General features: G+C 39.4%; 1 protein-coding gene across 2 annotated transcripts; it reads left to right on the forward strand.

Annotated features, from left to right (window-relative positions):
* Positions 1 to 17655, forward strand: LOC148735247 (polycystin-1-like protein 2). 2 transcript variants are annotated; one of them, XM_088754115.1, is made up of 8 exons: positions 1 to 92; positions 8856 to 9044; positions 9316 to 9549; positions 9993 to 10625; positions 11246 to 11482; positions 12545 to 13774; positions 14162 to 14300; positions 14377 to 17655. In XM_088754115.1, the coding sequence occupies exons 1-8, from the start codon at positions 6 to 8 to the stop codon at positions 15930 to 15932; spliced, it is 4305 nt and encodes a 1434-aa protein (XP_088610241.1). In that variant the 5' UTR covers positions 1 to 5; the 3' UTR covers positions 15933 to 17655. The 2 variants fall into 2 exon arrangements, with proteins under 2 accessions (XP_088610241.1, XP_088610242.1); XM_088754116.1 differs by lacking the exon at positions 8856 to 9044.
* Positions 17656 to 18745: the final 1090 nt, after the last annotated feature.

An 18745-nucleotide genomic window follows, 5' to 3' on the forward strand; every position in this document is an offset into this window, starting at 1 on the left:
TGAGGATGGAAACTGCCCAGGATGTCCTTAGGGTTTCTTTACTTCTTGGCACTCTGTTGGGTGGAATGGAAGATCTCTCTACTTCTGCATTGGTGAGTTTCCCTATGCTTTGTATATCGTAAGTAATTTTAATTTCTAGCAATATCTTTGTTAATTTAAGCTTTTAGCTCGTTTGTTTAGATGGTACAGTGAATTATCAAACTTGAAATAGTAAGTTACTGTCAATAAGGAAAACACGTCGTCAACCATACATTTCCATTCTAAATAATAAAATAAGTTCATATTAAAACTGACGTTTGCAATCCACATTGGCTAGTAAAACCTGTGAGATGACCTTTCGTCTAATTTGAAATTTGAGATAATTCGTTTTCAAAAATTTGTGTTAGAGAGTCTTAAAGCTCAATTGCTGAATTACTATTCAATCTCAAAAAAATCATAGATGTTATTCCCAGTTAGCTCAATGGATAGAGCGCTGGACTGATGGGCGGGAGGTCGAGGGTTTGAGCCCCGGCCGGACTAACACTCAAAGTCTTAAAACAAGTGAGAAGAATATGCTACCTTTCTATATCAAGAAATGATTATTCTATGCAGAGGGCTAAAAGATTAGGAAAAAAAATATAAAATATTTAAACCAAACGTTTTTGGCTGTTTACCATCATAAGGGTTGAAAATGATGAGGCGTGAGTAGTCCAGTAGTCCGTGCGCTGGACTCTGGGTCTGATGGCCCGGGTTCAAGTCCTGGCTGGGGCTTGACGTTGTGTCCTTAAGCAAGACGCTTCACTCAAATTGCTTCGTCTTCTCGGATAGGACGTAAAGCCGGAGGTCCCGTCTCCTGCACCTATCAATTAGTAATTTCGGCAGGGGACGTTAAAGAACCCACATCACGAGGTTACTGTGATGTGGTCTGGCCTGTTTACTGGGAATGGAGGGAGGGGGCATCTGTAAAATTTCTCCTTTATTAATTGTAAACTGCCTCCGGCAGTCTGGAAAAGTCCCCCGCACAGTATTGTATTATTATTATTATTATTATTATTATTATTATAAAATGATGATGGTAAACAGCCGAAAACGTCTAGTTTAAACATTTTTTAATAATTTTTTTCCTAATCTTTTAGCCTTGTATATAGAATATCTTTTTTAAGCGAACATTATGGACAAGGAAATGGTTGGATATTCTAGTCTTCTCGGGTAGGGACGAATAAACGGAGGTCCCGTCTCCTACAGGGTTAGGGGTAGGAGACGTTAAGAGGCTGTCCGCCTAAGAACGGATAATGCAAATTTCGGACCTTCACCGATTTCTCTGATTTTTACTGTAAAAGTCGAGACTTCTATCCCATGAACAAATATTGCGTTTATTTTGAACCAGTCTGGTTTTTTCACTTTTTACGAGTTATTTTTCAAGGTGACCTCAAAGGCACCCAGTTTCCCCTCTGGACCTCCATAATTTAGCTACAAAATTCGATCGCTGGTGTAGCCGTATTTTCAACTCTAACGAGCTTTCTATTTTATATGTCTAAGATCAACCTTTTTCCATTATGTTAATGGTAAAATAATCACACTGTATATATTTTTCACTGAGTTACAAATTTTTCAAAATACTTACCTCGAGCGCTGAAATTTGTGATACGTGAGGTACATGTGGTTGAAAGCTATTTTCTCTTATGTGGGACCTAATCTAGAGTCATCTATTACAGCCTATAAGCACTTACACCTTATAAGTAAATTATGGAATAGAACTTTTGGGCACTCTTCATGGCGCGCCGCAGAGAGCTTTGCGAATTTAACAAATATTCGCCATTTTGATCGGAACCAAAGATAAAACGATCCGCACATAAATCCGATTTCTAAGCCCTAACGGCCTAAAACTGCTTGAAGATAAAGTACCAACTCCTTAATGAAGTATCAAAATCGATAAAAAAATTGTTTTGTCCGTCTTACATGGCATGGAGGAAATGTTTCAGAAAAATCTTTCTCTGTAGTCATATGCAAATTAGCTGCATGCGTTCCATGTTTTTCGACACACGCGTCCAAAATAGTTTCCGAAGCAATATTTGACCATGCAAACAATAGTTTCTATAGAAGTAGAAACGTTAATGTTGTATCCCTTTTGGACTTGAGAAACTTACTTAATGTTCAAGAGCGCTAGCCTTTGTTTTCAGTTATCAACGACGTGTCAACGGAACTTGTTGTTGAAGAAGTTGTTCATTTCACTAGTGTATATTATTGTGGCCAATTTGCCAGATTTAACCAATTCTTCCAGCTATTTGCTAAAGTTTTCCTTTTAAGTGGTTAGCAAGTTATTCATCATCATTTTTAGAATGGCATCACAGTTGGTTTGTTAGCCTAATGGTTAGAGTGCTGAACCGGCGGTGTTGCAAAAGTCAAGGTTCGAAACACGTTCAAGTCGTTCAAGCATGAATTTTTCAGGTTTATTTTCGAAAATTAAAAGTTTCGTCTATAATTGCGATGAACTTCTTCTCGTTCCACAGTTCCTATATACTGTAATCATATATTCATCATTTCAAAACGGTATTTGTTGAAGAGGTGAATTTTACATGTTTACTTTTTCAACTTGACTGAGTCCGTTACGTCTGGTCACGCAACATCTAGTTTCAGAGGTTTGTCTTGTCGTCGAACCAAACGCGAATCCCGAAGATATGCAATATGATTGCGCCATCGAGAGTAGGAGAATCCTACCGGGAGAAAATGAAAAATAATACAAATGATTCAAACTGGCATTTTAATAAACTCCTGCAAAATTCACATATTAATTTCTCGAAATTAAGAAAGTCACAAACCTATATTTACGCGTAAATGCCGCTAACATCTCCCACGGTCAGGGTGGTATTTTTTCCTTTTTTTTTTTTCTCCTTTAATTTTTTGCGAGTTAAAAACATCGCCACAAACTAAATAACGACAAATTTTGAGAGATTTTTGCGAATTCTCTCAGAAGTGAGTACGTTAATTCGCTGAGTACAACTGTTTATCGGGTTACTTTGAGGCTGTGCCTATTGTTCTGAAACAAACTCACTCCACAGGCACTATCATTTGTTTTCCTGGGCTATGCAGCTTCTGATATAGTTTAATTAAAGCATTGGCATTCCTGTATAAATGACATCAGTTGCTCAATAAGGTCTTTTTTCCTGTCTCTTTATTTAAATGGTACTTCATAAAACGACAAGATTTCTTTGAGCATTGCTACATTAAAAAGACTAAGCTTATTCTCCTTTGCGCACTCGCACAGATTAAAGGCATCGTAGGACAGAGGGTGCTGCGGCTTTAGTTCATTAAGGATGTGTTCCATCAGCCGTTGTCGTTGAGCTTCTTTTTCCTCTAGGGACAGTTCCTTCGGATTTTTCTCGATTTCTGAGGGTGTTCGTTGCCTTTTTCTGTTTGCTGTAAGGCGAGAGAAAAACCCCTGCACCTGGCTCTTGGTAAGCCACTCGTCTCGGTCAAACAACCTATTGTTCTGCTCGTCTCTAGCCTTTCGCATATAATTTGAAACTTGCTGAGGGTCAGCTTTTAGCCCTGATTGTTCGCCTAGATCAAACTTTGCTGTTAGATAATTCCTAACTTTGCCACTGAATCTAGTGGATCTTGCTCGTGGCTTGGGTAGGGCCCAGCCCATACTGACAGTGTTTACTGGGGGCATTGAATCACGTACAACCTGGTGGGTACTAGTTTCGCACTGTGGTTCGTCAGTGATGCTGACTGATGTAGTAATCCTCTCTGCCCAATCTCTACGGATTTTACCATATACTGTTTCTGACAGCCTTTCGTCCTTCACACAATAGTCCCCTACGTTCAAATGTAACTCAAGCTCTGAAAACGTTTGGAAACTCTTCACGCATCCAGGCTCCGAACATTCAAACATGTCCATCTTTGAATCGTCCAAATCATCGTCTTCATTTGAACCCTCTGTTCCAGGAACTGTGTATTCATACACACGTGCATTGTGAAAAGGGAAGAACTCCTTACTTACAACGAGAGCGGTGTCCCCTTGGTCATTTGAAACTAGCTGGTCGTAAGAAATCTCCTTGCCACGTCCTATTCCGTACGACCCGCACGCACGTATACTTTTTTCCCCAAACTGGATGTCGTGTAGCTTGCTAAAATCATCTATCCTGTTCACTTCTAAGGTTCTCTTAAACTCCTCAATTTCGCATACGCACGCGGATGTACCTTTCACTGGTCTCTCAGAGAGCGCCTTTCTCATGTCTCCCGCTGTTAGAATGTCGTGTCCTTCGTTGCAGAAACGTCGGATGCATGTTTGCATTGGGTACAGGATACCATGACACACATCCTTGCCATACTGTGGCTCTGAAAAGTCATACCGAAATACTTCAATACCTGCCGCTGACCGATGCCTCTTGCTGCGGCAATGAGATAATTATTATGATAACAGCCAGCTTCATCGGACCTTAGGTAAACTTGAGTGATGTGGGGCCTCTTGGTTTTAATTTCTTTTAGTGTACTCTCTATGATGGAACACACGGTGAACCAATCCTGCTGACATGTGTCAAACAGATGGGCATAGGACTGCAGTTCTAGTTTTCCTTTGTGGTTTGGATCACTTGTGATCACTGTCGGGATGTGCCAACTCATTCCTCTCTTGCCGAACCAGTCGGACTGCTTCTCACGAAATCTAAGCTGGATAAATTTCATTGCCCAGTCCATTATGACTAATGCACAGTCTTGACTGGTGCTTATCATCTTCAGCTGATCTTGCTTTGCTGCTTCCTGGTTTATGGAGCGAACAATGTGAGCCTTCCACTGCAAAACGTCGGTTTTTGCCAGCTTGAAGTCATAGAGGAGATCATCTCGTTGCTCGCTGCTGTAAGGTCTCCAAGACGGTCCTCGAATTTTGTCTTCGACTTCATCAAGGACATTTCGCAGATTTTGACACTCCTTACAGTTTTCTGTGTGTTGGTGGGAACAATTTTCCTGGAAGTCGAGATCTTGTTCATCACTAAGAGCGAGCTTACGGCAATGATCAGGACATACAGCCTCCTCTGGATTGCAATGAACGCGAAAATCAGTCTTCAAGTAGCGTTTTGTTTTCTTCAGCCTTTCTTTGACTTCAGCGCCCCATTGCCTTTTCATTCCCCCTTTCTCTAAGTCGTCGGCTATCATTTCAATTTTATGGAACTTTCTCTGTGAGGCTTCTCTGACTTCAAGAATCTTGAATAAAGTGGAGCGACCTAGAGGTTCAAGCGTCTCCTCCTGACAGAATTGCATGTACTCTCTAATCATTGTAGAGCGCGTCACTGTACGCACGACGTTCGGCATCTCACTGGTGTCACCACTGCCTAACTGCGGCGACCTAGTTCCGTAAGACACGTCCTGGTAAAAATATGGACGATTAATGAACTCGATAAAATGGTCCACTTTACTCATATCAATGCACACACGATGATGTTTTTTCTTCTCGGGCACTCTTCCAGGACCTATTGTTATTGCATGACACCGCGCTCTTTGTATCTGACAAGTTGACAACTTATCGTATGGTGAGTGAAGTTTCTTTAACGTGCTAATCGAATACTTATAGGCATAAAGGCTTAGAATCTGCGTTTTGGTGCTTTTGGCTTCAGCATTCCTGTAAGCGGTCATCAAAGCTTTCAGCAGGTCATCGGCTACTACTTTATCATTCTTTTCTTCACCTGGAGATACCAAGGCATGAAAAAGCCGCTTGCCGTCGTTTGGGGCTATCACATCGCATACCAGCATGCAGTCTTCAGCTGCTTTGTGGATGCAGTATTGTCGTTGTGCTGCAGTGCTTTCATCCCATGAGTCCAGTTGTGAAGTTAGTGGTAGTCGCGTGCAAGTAATATTGCTGGCAATTTTGTCCATCGCTGCGTTGTAAGTGCTGAGAATCTCTGTGTCGGTGCTCTGAAGAGAGGTTGCTTGAGTACTCCCTGGACCCCAGCCGGGACTAGAGCAACGCTTTGGAGTGAGAAAATGAAGGAATGGAGTGGTTTCCATTTTGGCTGAATGTGCTTGTATAGCAGCTTTCGCATCCGATCTGGCTGGTCTGAGAGATAAGACAGTCTCACTAACAACGGGAAAGGTAAACGGGCATTTCTGAACATACTTTATCAGCTATAATGCCTCTTTTTATTGAAAGATTCAGTAAAACGGAAAGACATATATGGGGGTTAATTTGCGAAAAAAAGAAGGGCTTCATCTTTTATCCAGGAGTTTTGTTTTCATATTAAGTTTATTCCACAGCTACTAACACATTATTTTTCTGATTTCCTTGCCTAACTGATGTGGCATGCGCAAGCTAAATACATAGTGAGAAAAGTACGGAATCTCAGGGACAATAAATAGATCCAACAGACCTTTCAGAAACTGCTCCCTCTTGGTCTTGTGAACCTTCGGCAGAACCCCGCCATCTTAAACTCAACAATCGTTCAGCATGCTTCTTCCGGCAAGTGGTGCAGACAGCTATAGATTAGTAATTAATAATATACATTACTCGCGATCGTAATGTATATTATTACAGGCCTGACAAGCTGACGTCCTTGTGTATGTGTTTAAAGGAAGAGTATTCTTGAGCGGTAAGGTGCGTCGACGCGAGGGGAATGGGAGGAAATTTACACACCCGATCCACTGCTCCAGAATATTGCCGCTCTCTAAGTTGCCAGCTACGCAGGCCAGTATAAAAAAAAACAAAAATTAAAACAAATAAAAAAACAAAACAAAAATAAAACAAAAAACAAATAACAAAAAAAAAAGAAAGAGCACGAAAAATATTTAGAAAAAGGAAGAAATTTATTCGGCAGTTTAGTATGAGCTACGGGAACGTTGAAATGTGAGCAACAATAACAGAAACTTTTAGGAGTAGTGTATAGTAAGGGTAGACTTGTAGGAGTGCAGGGCTGGAAAATAGAACTAGCGAACCGCAAGTTAAGGTTTATGGTACTTAAGTGATCCAACAGCAGCGATTACGCCAATTATAAGTTTAACTTGGTCGGCCATTTGGAAGATTACAACGTGGCTGCCCGACACACTTGTAGTTTTCCCGGTGTGGGCAGGGTATTGGCAGGATCTTGGACCCCTCCAGAATCTTCCTAGTGAGTATCGGTGCCTCGGGCAGATTGTCATACCCGCGAGTTGACTCCTCGACAAATGTTGTATTCCCGTTCTTGCCATGATCAGCTCAGCTTCCGTAATAGCGCTGCACTTGGATAAGTGGCAGCTAACTAAACGGGCGGATATATCTGCATTGCAGTCGGAGAGCAAAACGTGCTTCGTTTCTTCCCTGCTAGCTCCACAAGGAGTCTGTGCTATTTCGTAAAGAGAACAATTTAAGGGTTCGGCAGACATCTTTCCGATAAACAAACACTACGGCATGAATGCTTCCGCAGCTAAGTTCGTTAATGTTACTTGACAACTGGTGTAGATTTCAACGGATTTTAATTGAATTACAGCGAAGTAAACAAATTTTCGAAGAAGGGAAAAATAATCTGGCCTAGGATATAAGAGGCTGTTAGGAAAACGAGCTCTCTTGGTCTTGCCGGAAAAAAAAACATCTCTTGCTACTGAAGAGAAGTTAAGGAAATATTACTGGTAAGATCTTCGATGTCAACTTCTCAGTGGTTGATGATAAAACAAACACAAACACAGCTGTTTTACTTAATCAGCGCTTCGTGGGAGATGACAATGGCCATAAACTAAAGAAATACCTTGCCTTAGAAGTGTGGAATAATATGCTCTTCAGTTAAAAGAGACAGCTCTTTGTGTTTAAGAACATTGTAGAAAAAAATTTTATGGACACAATTTTAAATGACGCTAATTTGCATAATTTAGTATCTATAAACACAGGTCTTTCCTCTTTAGAACAGCAATGTTTTCAACTTAACGGCGAAAAAGTCGCATGATATGTATTTTTCAGTATAAAAGTCCGCTCTTCAGTTTTATTTTATGATTTGTAACAAGCTCTCAGATCCCAAATTTACCTGTTAGTCGGATCGCGTTATCTTAGATTTCGATCAAAATGGCGAATATTTGTGAAATTTGCAAAGCTCTGTGTGGCGCCTTACACCTAATAATTTACTTATTAGGTGTAAGTGCTTATAGGCTGTAATAGATTTGACTCTAGATCAGGTTCCACATAAGAGAAAATAGCTTTCAACCACATGTACCTCACGCATCACAAATTTCAGTGCTCGAGGTAAGTATTTAGAAAAATTTGTAACTCAGTGAAAAATATCTACAGTGTAATCATTTGACCGTTAACGTAGTGGCAGAGGGTTGATCCTAGACAAATAAAATAGAAAGCTCGTTAGAGTTGAAAATACGGCTACAGCAGCGATCGACTTTTGTATCTAAATTATGGAGGTCCGGGGGGACAATGGGTGCCTTTGAGGTCACCTTGAAAAATATCTCGTAAAAAGTGAAAAAACCAGACTGATTCAAAATAAACGCAATATTTGTTCATGGGATAGAAGTATCGACTTTCACAGTAAAAATCAGGGAAATCGGTGAAGGTCCGAAATTTGCCTTATCCGTTCTTAGGTGGATAGCCTCTTAATTTCCCATGCACGAGATTACTGTCTGATGGATGTCCTCCCCTGGGGTGGTTGCTGGGTGGGAATTAGCCCTGAAAAGCCCCCATGGGGAGTGGTCAATCAACATCCGTATGTATGTATGTTATCAAAAGCCACCTGATGATTTTTCCGTGTTTGATCTGGAGCAATGAGCTCAGAGCTAAGTGTGATATTCAAAATATTTATTTAGCCTGACTCGAAGAATTATATCCCACCATAAGTGCAAGTTATAAGTCTTCGCCGGTAAAATCCGGGGTAAGGGCTTAAAAACTTTTTAGTGTATTTCTCACATCTCTTTTTCAGTTAAGAACTACAAATATTTTGAATAACATTGTGGAGAATGTCAGTGATGATATCAGAAGATCTGAATCAAGGCTCAATTCAAGCTTCGCAGCTTTAGTAGAGAACATTCTCTTCAACCTTGGAAAAGCACTTAAAATTGGATCAAAAAAGTCAAATTTTTCAAACTACGACAGAACGGTATCGAACAAGGTTTGTTTGATATTAAGTTCCTTTAAAAAATGGTATAAACACATGATTAAGTAAGTAAACAAATTTTAGATGCCTAGGTTTTTAGAGTTTTCAAGACAGTAAGAGTGCCGACAGTTCTCTGTAATGAACAATACAACTCATCGACACTGCATGCTAGTCAAGTTTATCAGTCGCTTATTTCTAACAAACATAAATTTCAACGCTGTGAGGTTTTGATACCTCGTATGGTATTATGGTTAAGAATTAGTTACGATTTCTCTTACATCCTCAGAATTTAAACGCCACAAAGACCCTTCTCTCCCTGAAGGATCAGATTATTCGAGTACTACGCCTGTCATTGACAAATGCCACGCCGGGAAATTATACATTACATTCAAAATATTTGAGCATAACAGTTGTGTCTCTTCGTGGAGGTGAAGTGAATAACTTCACAATTGTTGCAGATGGAAGCAGTTTCATAATACCTGATCTAAAACCAAATGGAAAAATCATCTCGTTCCTGGAGGTAGGAGATAAGGTCACTTTTATACGTTGGATTTGTTATGTTAAGAAGGGACAAGGAATAAAACCCAGTAACTGACTTCATTCCCAAAGTCGTGCGAACCCGCAAAGCCAAAGATTTGGAGAACTGAAACACAGAATTTGCTTATCTAATGTTAATTATGTTGATTTATCATTACTTACCCGGCTCTGGGAAGGTAAGTTGTGCACTTAAGCGTTTAGGCGACAAAGAACAGTATCCAAGTTAATAGGCACAAAACAAAACCACGGTATAACCATATGCATTATTACTCCATTATCACCTTGCCCCTTAACTTTCAATCTACTTTTCTTCTTTGGGAGAGTGAGAAGACTTAGGAAGCTTAAAGCCTCATCCCATGGCAGTATTAATAGAGAAGGAGGCTTGGTGGAGCTCATTCATTTATCTTTTGCACCTTTCTCTTGTAGCTGTGGACTACTCCATTCAACCCTTTCACCTGGGACCAAACTAGCGAGAGGGTGACGTCACATGTTGCAGGGCTAGAAGTGAGAGACGATAAAGGAGACATTATAAACATGTCTGATCCCTCACGTGAAATCACCGTCATATTACCCCTTGCCGAGAAAGCTACTCACAATATATCAAAAGGGTCCACCAATTACCGTAAAATGATGATAAATCACATCATCATTCAGCATGGGCAGTCCTTCGTTAATGTCTCCTTTTTGCCTCAAAGCAGCGACTTGGTCATCTCAAAAGTGAAATTGATTTCAGCCACAAATCAGAATTATTCAGAATGTGAAAACGTTAGGGACAAGTGGACCAAAAGAGGCCGCATACACTGCCACGGTAATGTTGCTGTATCGTTTAGGGCGATCAATCCCGGAAGGTACCGCGTTGATGCTATTTTTAGTATCAAAGAGAGAAAGACGAGGAAAATGACTCAGTCGTCCAGACTGGAACGAGGCAAGGCTACCTGTATCACGATAAAAAAACCACCTGCAGTGAATGAAGTAAAATATATCCGTGTCCAAGTGAGTGAGTCAGCTTGCCTTTTCTGGGAAACAGAAACATCTGCTTGGAAAACTACAGGATGCAGGGTGAGGAAATAAGAATTAGCAATAAATCGCTTTGAAAAATGATGGATAATAAATGCGTTTATCGCTCTATAGATTCTATTACTGTCGACCTACCTGCGATCACGTTGAAAAACTAAGCTAAATGTACCTTTACTTTCAACCTATAATCATATTTCCTACTCTTACTTGCTCATTTCTCTTTATCGATGTTATTTGTAAGAAACCATATTTGATGATATTTTAATTTAGGAAAGGGTGTAGAAGGGTATCTTTTTTGTTTTCTTTTGTTTTTTTCAAGTCAGTAAGTAATGTTTGGAAAAGTGAAGCTATGCAAGTAACAAAATTGCTTGAACAAGTTTTTGCAGCGATTGCAACTGTCACTGTGAACATGAAATGATGAAATCAAAGCAATGCTTACCCTCCGTCTTTTTTGTGGCGCCTCGAACCAAGTTTTATTTCATACGTAGCCACACTACTGGCTAGCGATTCGCGAGAGGTCTCATTACCAAACAACACAGCGTGGAGAAAGTTTACTTTGGTGTAATTCACTGTCTTTGTATTTGCATTTTTGATTCAGAAAGGAACACATCTATCGTAAAATTTGCCTTTACAACCACACTGACTATAGCTTTCTTTCAAAGGTTGCGGAGGTCATTGGCAATTCACGTTTGAAATGTGCCTGCAACCACTTGACGTCGTTTGGCGGAGCCTACCTGGTGCATCCAAATCACGTCAGTTTTTTCAAAACTTTAAGAGCGCTTCGTTCACCAGATGACAGCGGAAAGTTCCTCGTCCTTGTGATCCTGTTTGCAACTTTTCTTCTCCACCTGGTTGCGATCGTTTTCGCAAGAAGGGAAGACCGAAAAGATAAAGCCAAGGTTAATTGAAATGACGATTTTGACAATTAAAGAACTTGGGAAGATGTTGCTTTATGCAGCTATTTTTACGATTATTCTCTTTAGGATTTATTGGAAAATTATCTAATATGTTTCTCTAAACACGATGTAGTGAGACATAAGTCGCCAAAACAAGTTTGAAGCATGTGCTACTTTTTATTTTTTTAAGCAATTGCTCTTAAGAGATGTCACTAAAAATCAGACAAATTCACTAATCACCGGCAACAGTAAATAAAATCGAATTGGCTCATATTCTAGTATTACGTAGTTCTATAGGTAAAACAAACCAAGACATATGAAGTTTGTTGAAAAACTCTTTTGTTTTCGAGAGAATTGATAATACTCAATTCACGCATAATTAGCTTCATTTGAAGGTCGAATTTAGCCCATTTTTGGAGGCCTCGTTCCTACTTGTAAAAGCAGTGAAAAACTTACTTATTCCACAGACATTTGCCTCCCTAATGTTTCCACGAAAAGGCGGAATCGCTATTTAAATTTCAAATAAAATAAGAGTTTTCTATCGATTTACTTAGGTGTCTTGTGAAAAGTAGGGTAGCTTCAAAAAATTACTTTTATATGCCGCTAAGTGAAATAAACGTTTTATATTTGAAATATGAGAAGTTGAAATGATAAACTTACAGTTTGTAGAGTTACTTTTCTGGGTTTGTTGTGCTGCCATGCATACGAGGGCTTTAAATTCATGGAAATTTCGCTCTTCCTAAAAATGGGCTAAATTCGACCTTCGAATGAAGCTAATTATGCGTGAATTGAGTTTCATCAATTTTTTCTAAAACAAAAGAATTTTTCAACAATCTACATATGTCTTGGTTTGTTTTACCTATAGGCTTACCTAATACTAGAATAAAAGCCAATTCGATTCATTGACTGTTGCCGGTGAATGTTTGATTTTTCGTGACAACCTCTCTGAGATAAGGATTGTTTTCCTACATGGTAACGGATGGCCCAGCACTAAGAAAAATCACCACACCCCAAATCCCGAGAGTCACTACGACAACTAAATTTACTTTAAACTTCTATTTTAAGGTGCAAGATTCAGAGCCCCCAGTGTTCTATCGAGCATCGGAGTCAGCTAATTGTCGTTACGAGTTGACCGTTAGGACTGGTGTCTGGTTAGGATCCGGTACAACCGCTAGCGTGTCCTTCATACTCTTTGGAGTCGAAGGAAGGAGCAGTACCCTCACCATCCAACAAGACTTCGATGCCGGGTTCCAGCCGAAGTTTGCAAGAGGAACTGAGCACAGGTTCGCTGCCATTTTAGACAAAGACCTTGGTGATATCTACAAACTTCACGTCAGCCATGATAACTCTGGTAATAATCCTTCTTGGTTTTTGGATTACATTAAGATTGTTCATACGGGGACCGACAAAAGTTGGAATTTCTCATTTGACACTTGGTTAAGCTTGGAGGATGAATCTCTATCAAATGAATGTATCCGGAGTCCTTCCAACGCTCAGGCCAGCATAACAGATAGAGACTTGCGTGAAATGTTCTCCGATGGGCATCTCTGGATGTCGATCATAACCAAGACCCCTGGGAGTTGCTTCTCTAGAGTTCAGAGGATCTCATCATGCCTCTGTTTGCTCTTCTGTACAATGGCTGCCAATGCTATGTTCTATTCCTGGGGTAACCAGCCTTCTCAAACAATTAACCTAGGACCGCTTCGATTCTCAGCGCGACAAGCTATCACGAGCATTCAGAGTATCCTTCTCACCCTGCCGATTCACATAATCATAACATTGTTTAGGAAGGCTTCAGCAAGTCCTCACAATCGATTTTGGCGATGCTTGCTTTACTTGACGTGGGGCTTCCTTTGCCTAGTGACTGCCATGTCGGCGGGTTTGACTGTTTCCTACAGTCTCATATGGGGAAGCGAAAAAGGCCAAGAGTGGATCTCGTCAGTTTCCGTCTCCTTTTTTCAAGATATCTTTATATTGCAGCCCTTTAAATGCTTTCTGCTCGCTGGGCTGGCGTCAATGTTTTCAAAGTGCAGAGTTAGAAAGGTATCTTGCAGTCAACAGTCCTCTAGGAAAACTGCAGATCATAATCGAAGCTCAGCATCCATAAAGTCAGGTGAATTGTCGGCATCGAGGAGAAAGAGTGTGGAAATGGCTAGACGTCGCTTGATGAAAAGACAGACTCTCTTTTACATTTTCTTTCTTGTAGTCGTTGGTGTCCTTACGTACGGAAAGAGGGACTTTTCAAGATATCTGCTCTTCAAATCTTTGGCGGACCACACGGAAAGTTTTGAGGAAGTAAGGAGATGAGTTGATTGAAAATAACAACAATTCATGCATCCCTTGAGAAATTTATAACCAACAGCTACCGGCAAACTATCTACTGCAATTAGATATAACGCTCGGCATCGTTTATCCTTGTTATTGGCTGTCAAGTAGGGAGATCAGTAAAGATTCTGTTGGCAGGGATGAAAGATACCTTAATCAGTTTAGAAGAAATTAATATGTTAAGCAATAATTTTACTATGACATTGTATTGGAATGCACTCCCCTCCTATGAAACGATAACCAACAAAGACTTCCGGTATCATTGCATGTACATGAACCTAAAGTAATTATTACGCATGAGAAAATGATATCTTCTGTTTTGAGTTTGAGAACTCGTCTGCATCATTATTTTTGTAGGTGAAAGATGAAACTTCATTCTGGAACTGGATAAATGAGTCGTTGATCACATATCTTTACTCAAAAAATCAAGAAAGTAGTGAGCTGGCATCGACGGTGATTGGAATGGTGAGAATACGTCAGCTGAGAGTGAAAAAAGGTATACCTACTTAGACTTTTTGTCATTACTGAGTGCATGGACAAATAGTAACGCTGAGTTCTAATTTTCTTCTTAGTTCCATGCCCAAACTGGTGGCAACACACCTGCTTGGAGTCCTACTCTCGCAAAAATGAATACAGAGAACCTTTTTATCCTAACAAGTCCGGAACTTCTCCGCTCCAGTTTAATCAGTGTCCAATTCCATGGATGTACAAAACAGGAAAGGAACTTGGATCTTCTTCAAAATGGGGCCGCCATGCTTGGTATGGTGGCGGTGGATATTTAGCAGAGCTGGGCTATGAAGAAGAAACTGCCCGTGCGATAACAAATCTACTGCAATCAGAAAGTTGGGTCGATCGTCAAACAAGAGCCATTGTCTTAGAGTTTTCGCTTTTAAATTCGAGGACCAACATTTTGGCTGTCTCGTCTTTCTTTGTCGAATTTCTCCCGACAGGCCAGGCAACGGTTAAAAGAAGCATCGATACCATCTCGTTATACAACACAGAACCCGTCCTACAGATTTTTCAAGGCATGTGCTTCGTGTTCTTTACAGCCATGGTTCTCTTCATGATCGGCGAAGCAATAGCTCAGATAGTTAGAAGGAGGTGGCGATACTTTTGCTCTTTTTGGTGTTTGCTTGATCTTGGTCATTTCGCAACATCCATTCTGCTCGCTGTATCAAGCTTCATGAAGTCTTATCTCATGACTATGATTGTGCTTAGGCTAAATGAAAACATATTTGCACGTACAAACTTTGAAACACCTCTCCTATGCGCAGAAGTTGAAAACAGTCTCATCGCCATCCTCACTTTCCTAACAACGTTGAAGCTACTAAAGCTTACCTATTTTAATTTCTATACGCGGTTGTTCTCATGTGCTCTTCGGATCTGGATGCACGACCTTCCCTCGTTCTGTCTAGTCTTATCGATCATATTTCTTGCATTCTTGCACACGGGCATTTTAGTTTTCGGTCCATCCATTGGCAGGTACTCGAGCTTTTGGCGGGCCTTCGCTTTCCAGCTAGAGATAACTCTTGGCAAAGTCAAGGCTCGGCCCATTAAGGAACTGGTTGAAGGTGTCCCAATTTTCGGACACGTTTTTGTAGTTTCGCTTCTTTTTAGCATTACCATAGTTTTAATGAACTTTTTTGTTTCCACCTTAAATGAGGCCCTTGCTGAAGCTAAGACTGCGGAGATGGATAAGGAAGCTGAACAGGTGGTGACTGATGGGCAGCCTGTGAACATAACTGTTGGAAAGGCTGATGGAACTAACGTTTTATTAGAGAATAAAGATAACGGGAGGAAAGCAGAAATAATCAGAGAAGGAGAGAGAACCGAAAGAGGGAGTCGCGCGATATTATTTGATAAAATTAGCAAGTGTCTCAAAAGGAAGGCTTTTGTTGATGAAATCAGTGAGCAGCTGAAGACCATTAATACCTTTCAGCTGCCCATACTGCGTTTAAAGGTAGATAAGGTTTGCAGACGTATCGAAAATGCCATTGCTGATGAAATCGATACTAGAGAGTCATCGACAGGCAATCAAAAGGGGAAAAGGAGGGTACATTTTGGAAACAGCGTTACAATACCGTTTACGCAGCACCGTTATCTCTTTCCACATCAGGAGGAACTCTGAGGAAACAATTTTTAGATACTTCGAAATCGTTTTGTCTGGGCGATTTATTGCGTCATTTTTCGTTCATGTCGCCTGTTGCGTGAGCTTTTTCAAATGCGTTTACATGGTTGAGATGAAGCACTGCGAACATTTTATTTGGCACTATTCTGATAAGGACTAAATAGAAGCGTAATTGGCTTTGATATTCCATTAACTCGTAAGCTACTTTAGATAGACAATCTGCCTGTAAATACGCGGGAAATTATTAAATAGAGTAAGCTTGGATAACACAAACAGTGTGGGAAAATTTAAGCTTTGGGGATTCCCCTCTTCAATTTTTATAAATACTTAATAATTTGTCCTGAGTATTCTGAAGTAGACTCCACCTCAACTGAGAAACATCATTTAGCCGAGAAGTAAAGATAACCTGCTCTGATGAAAGTTTAGTGAGATGAGATCGAAGAAAGGAATTCCATTGCTTACTTTCCGTATTATATTTCTAGGATGTTGTGAGTAAATCACATCACAGTAAGATCATGGCTCATGTATTACTGGGTCTGGGAATTTTGATAAGTTTCAAAACTGAGTAATCTGTGATGGATTTAGCAACAAACTATAGCTGAACTCAAGAAAACACGAAGAATAAGGATCCATGACAGAAATGGAAAATTAATGGATTATTTCCCAGAAAGCGTGGCGTAGGATGGGTGTAACTCATATTATTTAAAAGTTGCTGAATGAGGCATGATTTTTCCAAGTTAACATTAATTAGTAGCCAAGAACATTTACGATAGGTTAGTCCACCAAATTGAAACTGTAATTATGTTTTCTGTGTTATCTTGGATCAGCGAAGAAAAGAATTCTGATTTTACAATCACTATTTGGCAGTATTTGGTATTTCTTTGCGGAGATGGAGCGCAACTTTGCCTTATCATCACCAATTTGTAGAAAGGTTGACGAGAAGTCCTGATTAGTGATATATTTAAGTCCAATCTGCGGTTTGTATGAAAGTTATCTAACGTTTAAGCCCAGTAATTTATGTATGTCAATTTGGTAAGGTTTGGTAAGGTTTGGTAAGGTTTGGTAGTATTTTGAAACCCAAAACAAACAGTAAACCTTGACGATCGTAAATAGTTTTTTCTCCTTGGGAATGTCTTTCTCCTCGTTCTAATTTTTAAACTTGATTATCAAGGTAATCAAGCACGATTTGCTTTTTTCGTTGCTTGATATTCAGAATAAAGTGCCGCTACAGTCGTTCTAAAGTTCTGAGGAAGAAATTCGTTGATTAATCATTTGACTGTAATTAACTATTTGACAGCAGTATACTGTTTGTAAATCAGGGCATTAAAGAGATAAATAAATCATATATAGAATACAGCGAACCATTTAATAAATCTTTATACTAGGTTTGATTATATAGTAACAAGTCTATTAAGAGTAAAGACGCTGCGTCTTAGGGATTTATTTTGACCCTCTCTCAAAGTAGAATTCACAATTTTTATTTTAATTTTCCGAAAGTAAACTGTACCAAAAAAATTGAAAAAAAGGACTCTGAGCTTCTAACTTTCCACTCCAGAGTTGAATAAACTATGATAGAAGATTCTGAATTCTACCTATTTAATGATACTTGATACTCGATCAACGAACACTTTGGTTCAATTAAGGCTTCAATAGAGACATCAGAAATTGTTGTGGATCTTAGTCGTCCATAAGGAACAGTAATAAAGAAGTTTGCCCTTGGTTAGATCACTGAGATTAATGTTATTGGAAACTACTTTCAAAAAGTATTGATCAAAGAGAAAACTGTGGTAGAGAAGGAAAGAAAATTTTATCGAGAAGGAGAGAACTAGATATTAGCAAAGTTGGATTAGACAAAGAAATTATTTAGGAGAGAAATTAGTGGAGGATAGAGAGTTAGTAGAAAGCGGAGTTATCTAAAGTGACTAGTATAGAGCGAGTTAGAGTGGAAATTAGATTGGGAATATCGGCAATGCAGCATATTAGAAATAAGTTTGTGAGCAGGTTAATGTCAGTTAGTTATGATCAGATAGTTACCTTGTTGTAATGTTTATTTTTAGACTGATTACATTGACTAACCATCGTAATAGGTGAGACAGGTAACGAATCATACTCACGGAGAAAAAGGGTGAGAGGGTTAACTTAGTTCGTTATGTTACGTTCAAAGATATTGGCGGGTGTCTTTATCACAAAAATATAACAAATTAGTTAGTCGAGTAGTTAAATGGTCAGTTGGTCAGTAGGTTAGTTGCTCAGCCAGGTAGTTGGCCCGTTAATTAGCTTGGCAGTTAATTGGTTAGTTAGTTTGTTAGTCAGTTGGGTTATTACTCAGTCAGTTAGTAAATCAGTTAGTCGGTTATCCTGTTAGTTATTTGGTAAGTTGATTAGTTGGTTGGATAATAAGTTAGTAAATTTGTAAGTTAATTAGTTAATACCTAAATCAGTTGGTTATTTTGTCAATTGGTAAATTGTTAATAAGAGAATAATTGATAAAGAAGGGACACGCGCAGAACAAAACATATTTCCCAGGCACCGTTCAAGCTATCAGTATGTTAGATAAAGTTATACTGCTGATCTTAGTGAGCCAGTGTGTTAGTTAAATAAGAAAGTTAGCGAGCCGATTATGTTTACCTAGGATAATATATAGGAAAACAGAGAAAGATGCTGCTTCGTTGTGTTATTAGTCGTTAGTACATTAGTATGTATTAGTATATATTAGTATGTTAGTTGTGCAGTTAGTCAATTAGTTAGTTTATAAATTTAAGAGTGAGTCAATAAGTATGTGAGTTAGTATAATGAGTCCAATTAAAACAATG

The sequence above is a fragment of the Stylophora pistillata genome, chromosome 3 (genome assembly GCF_964205215.1).
Source record: "Stylophora pistillata chromosome 3, jaStyPist1.2, whole genome shotgun sequence".
Taxonomy (NCBI): Eukaryota; Metazoa; Cnidaria; class Anthozoa; order Scleractinia; family Pocilloporidae; genus Stylophora; species Stylophora pistillata.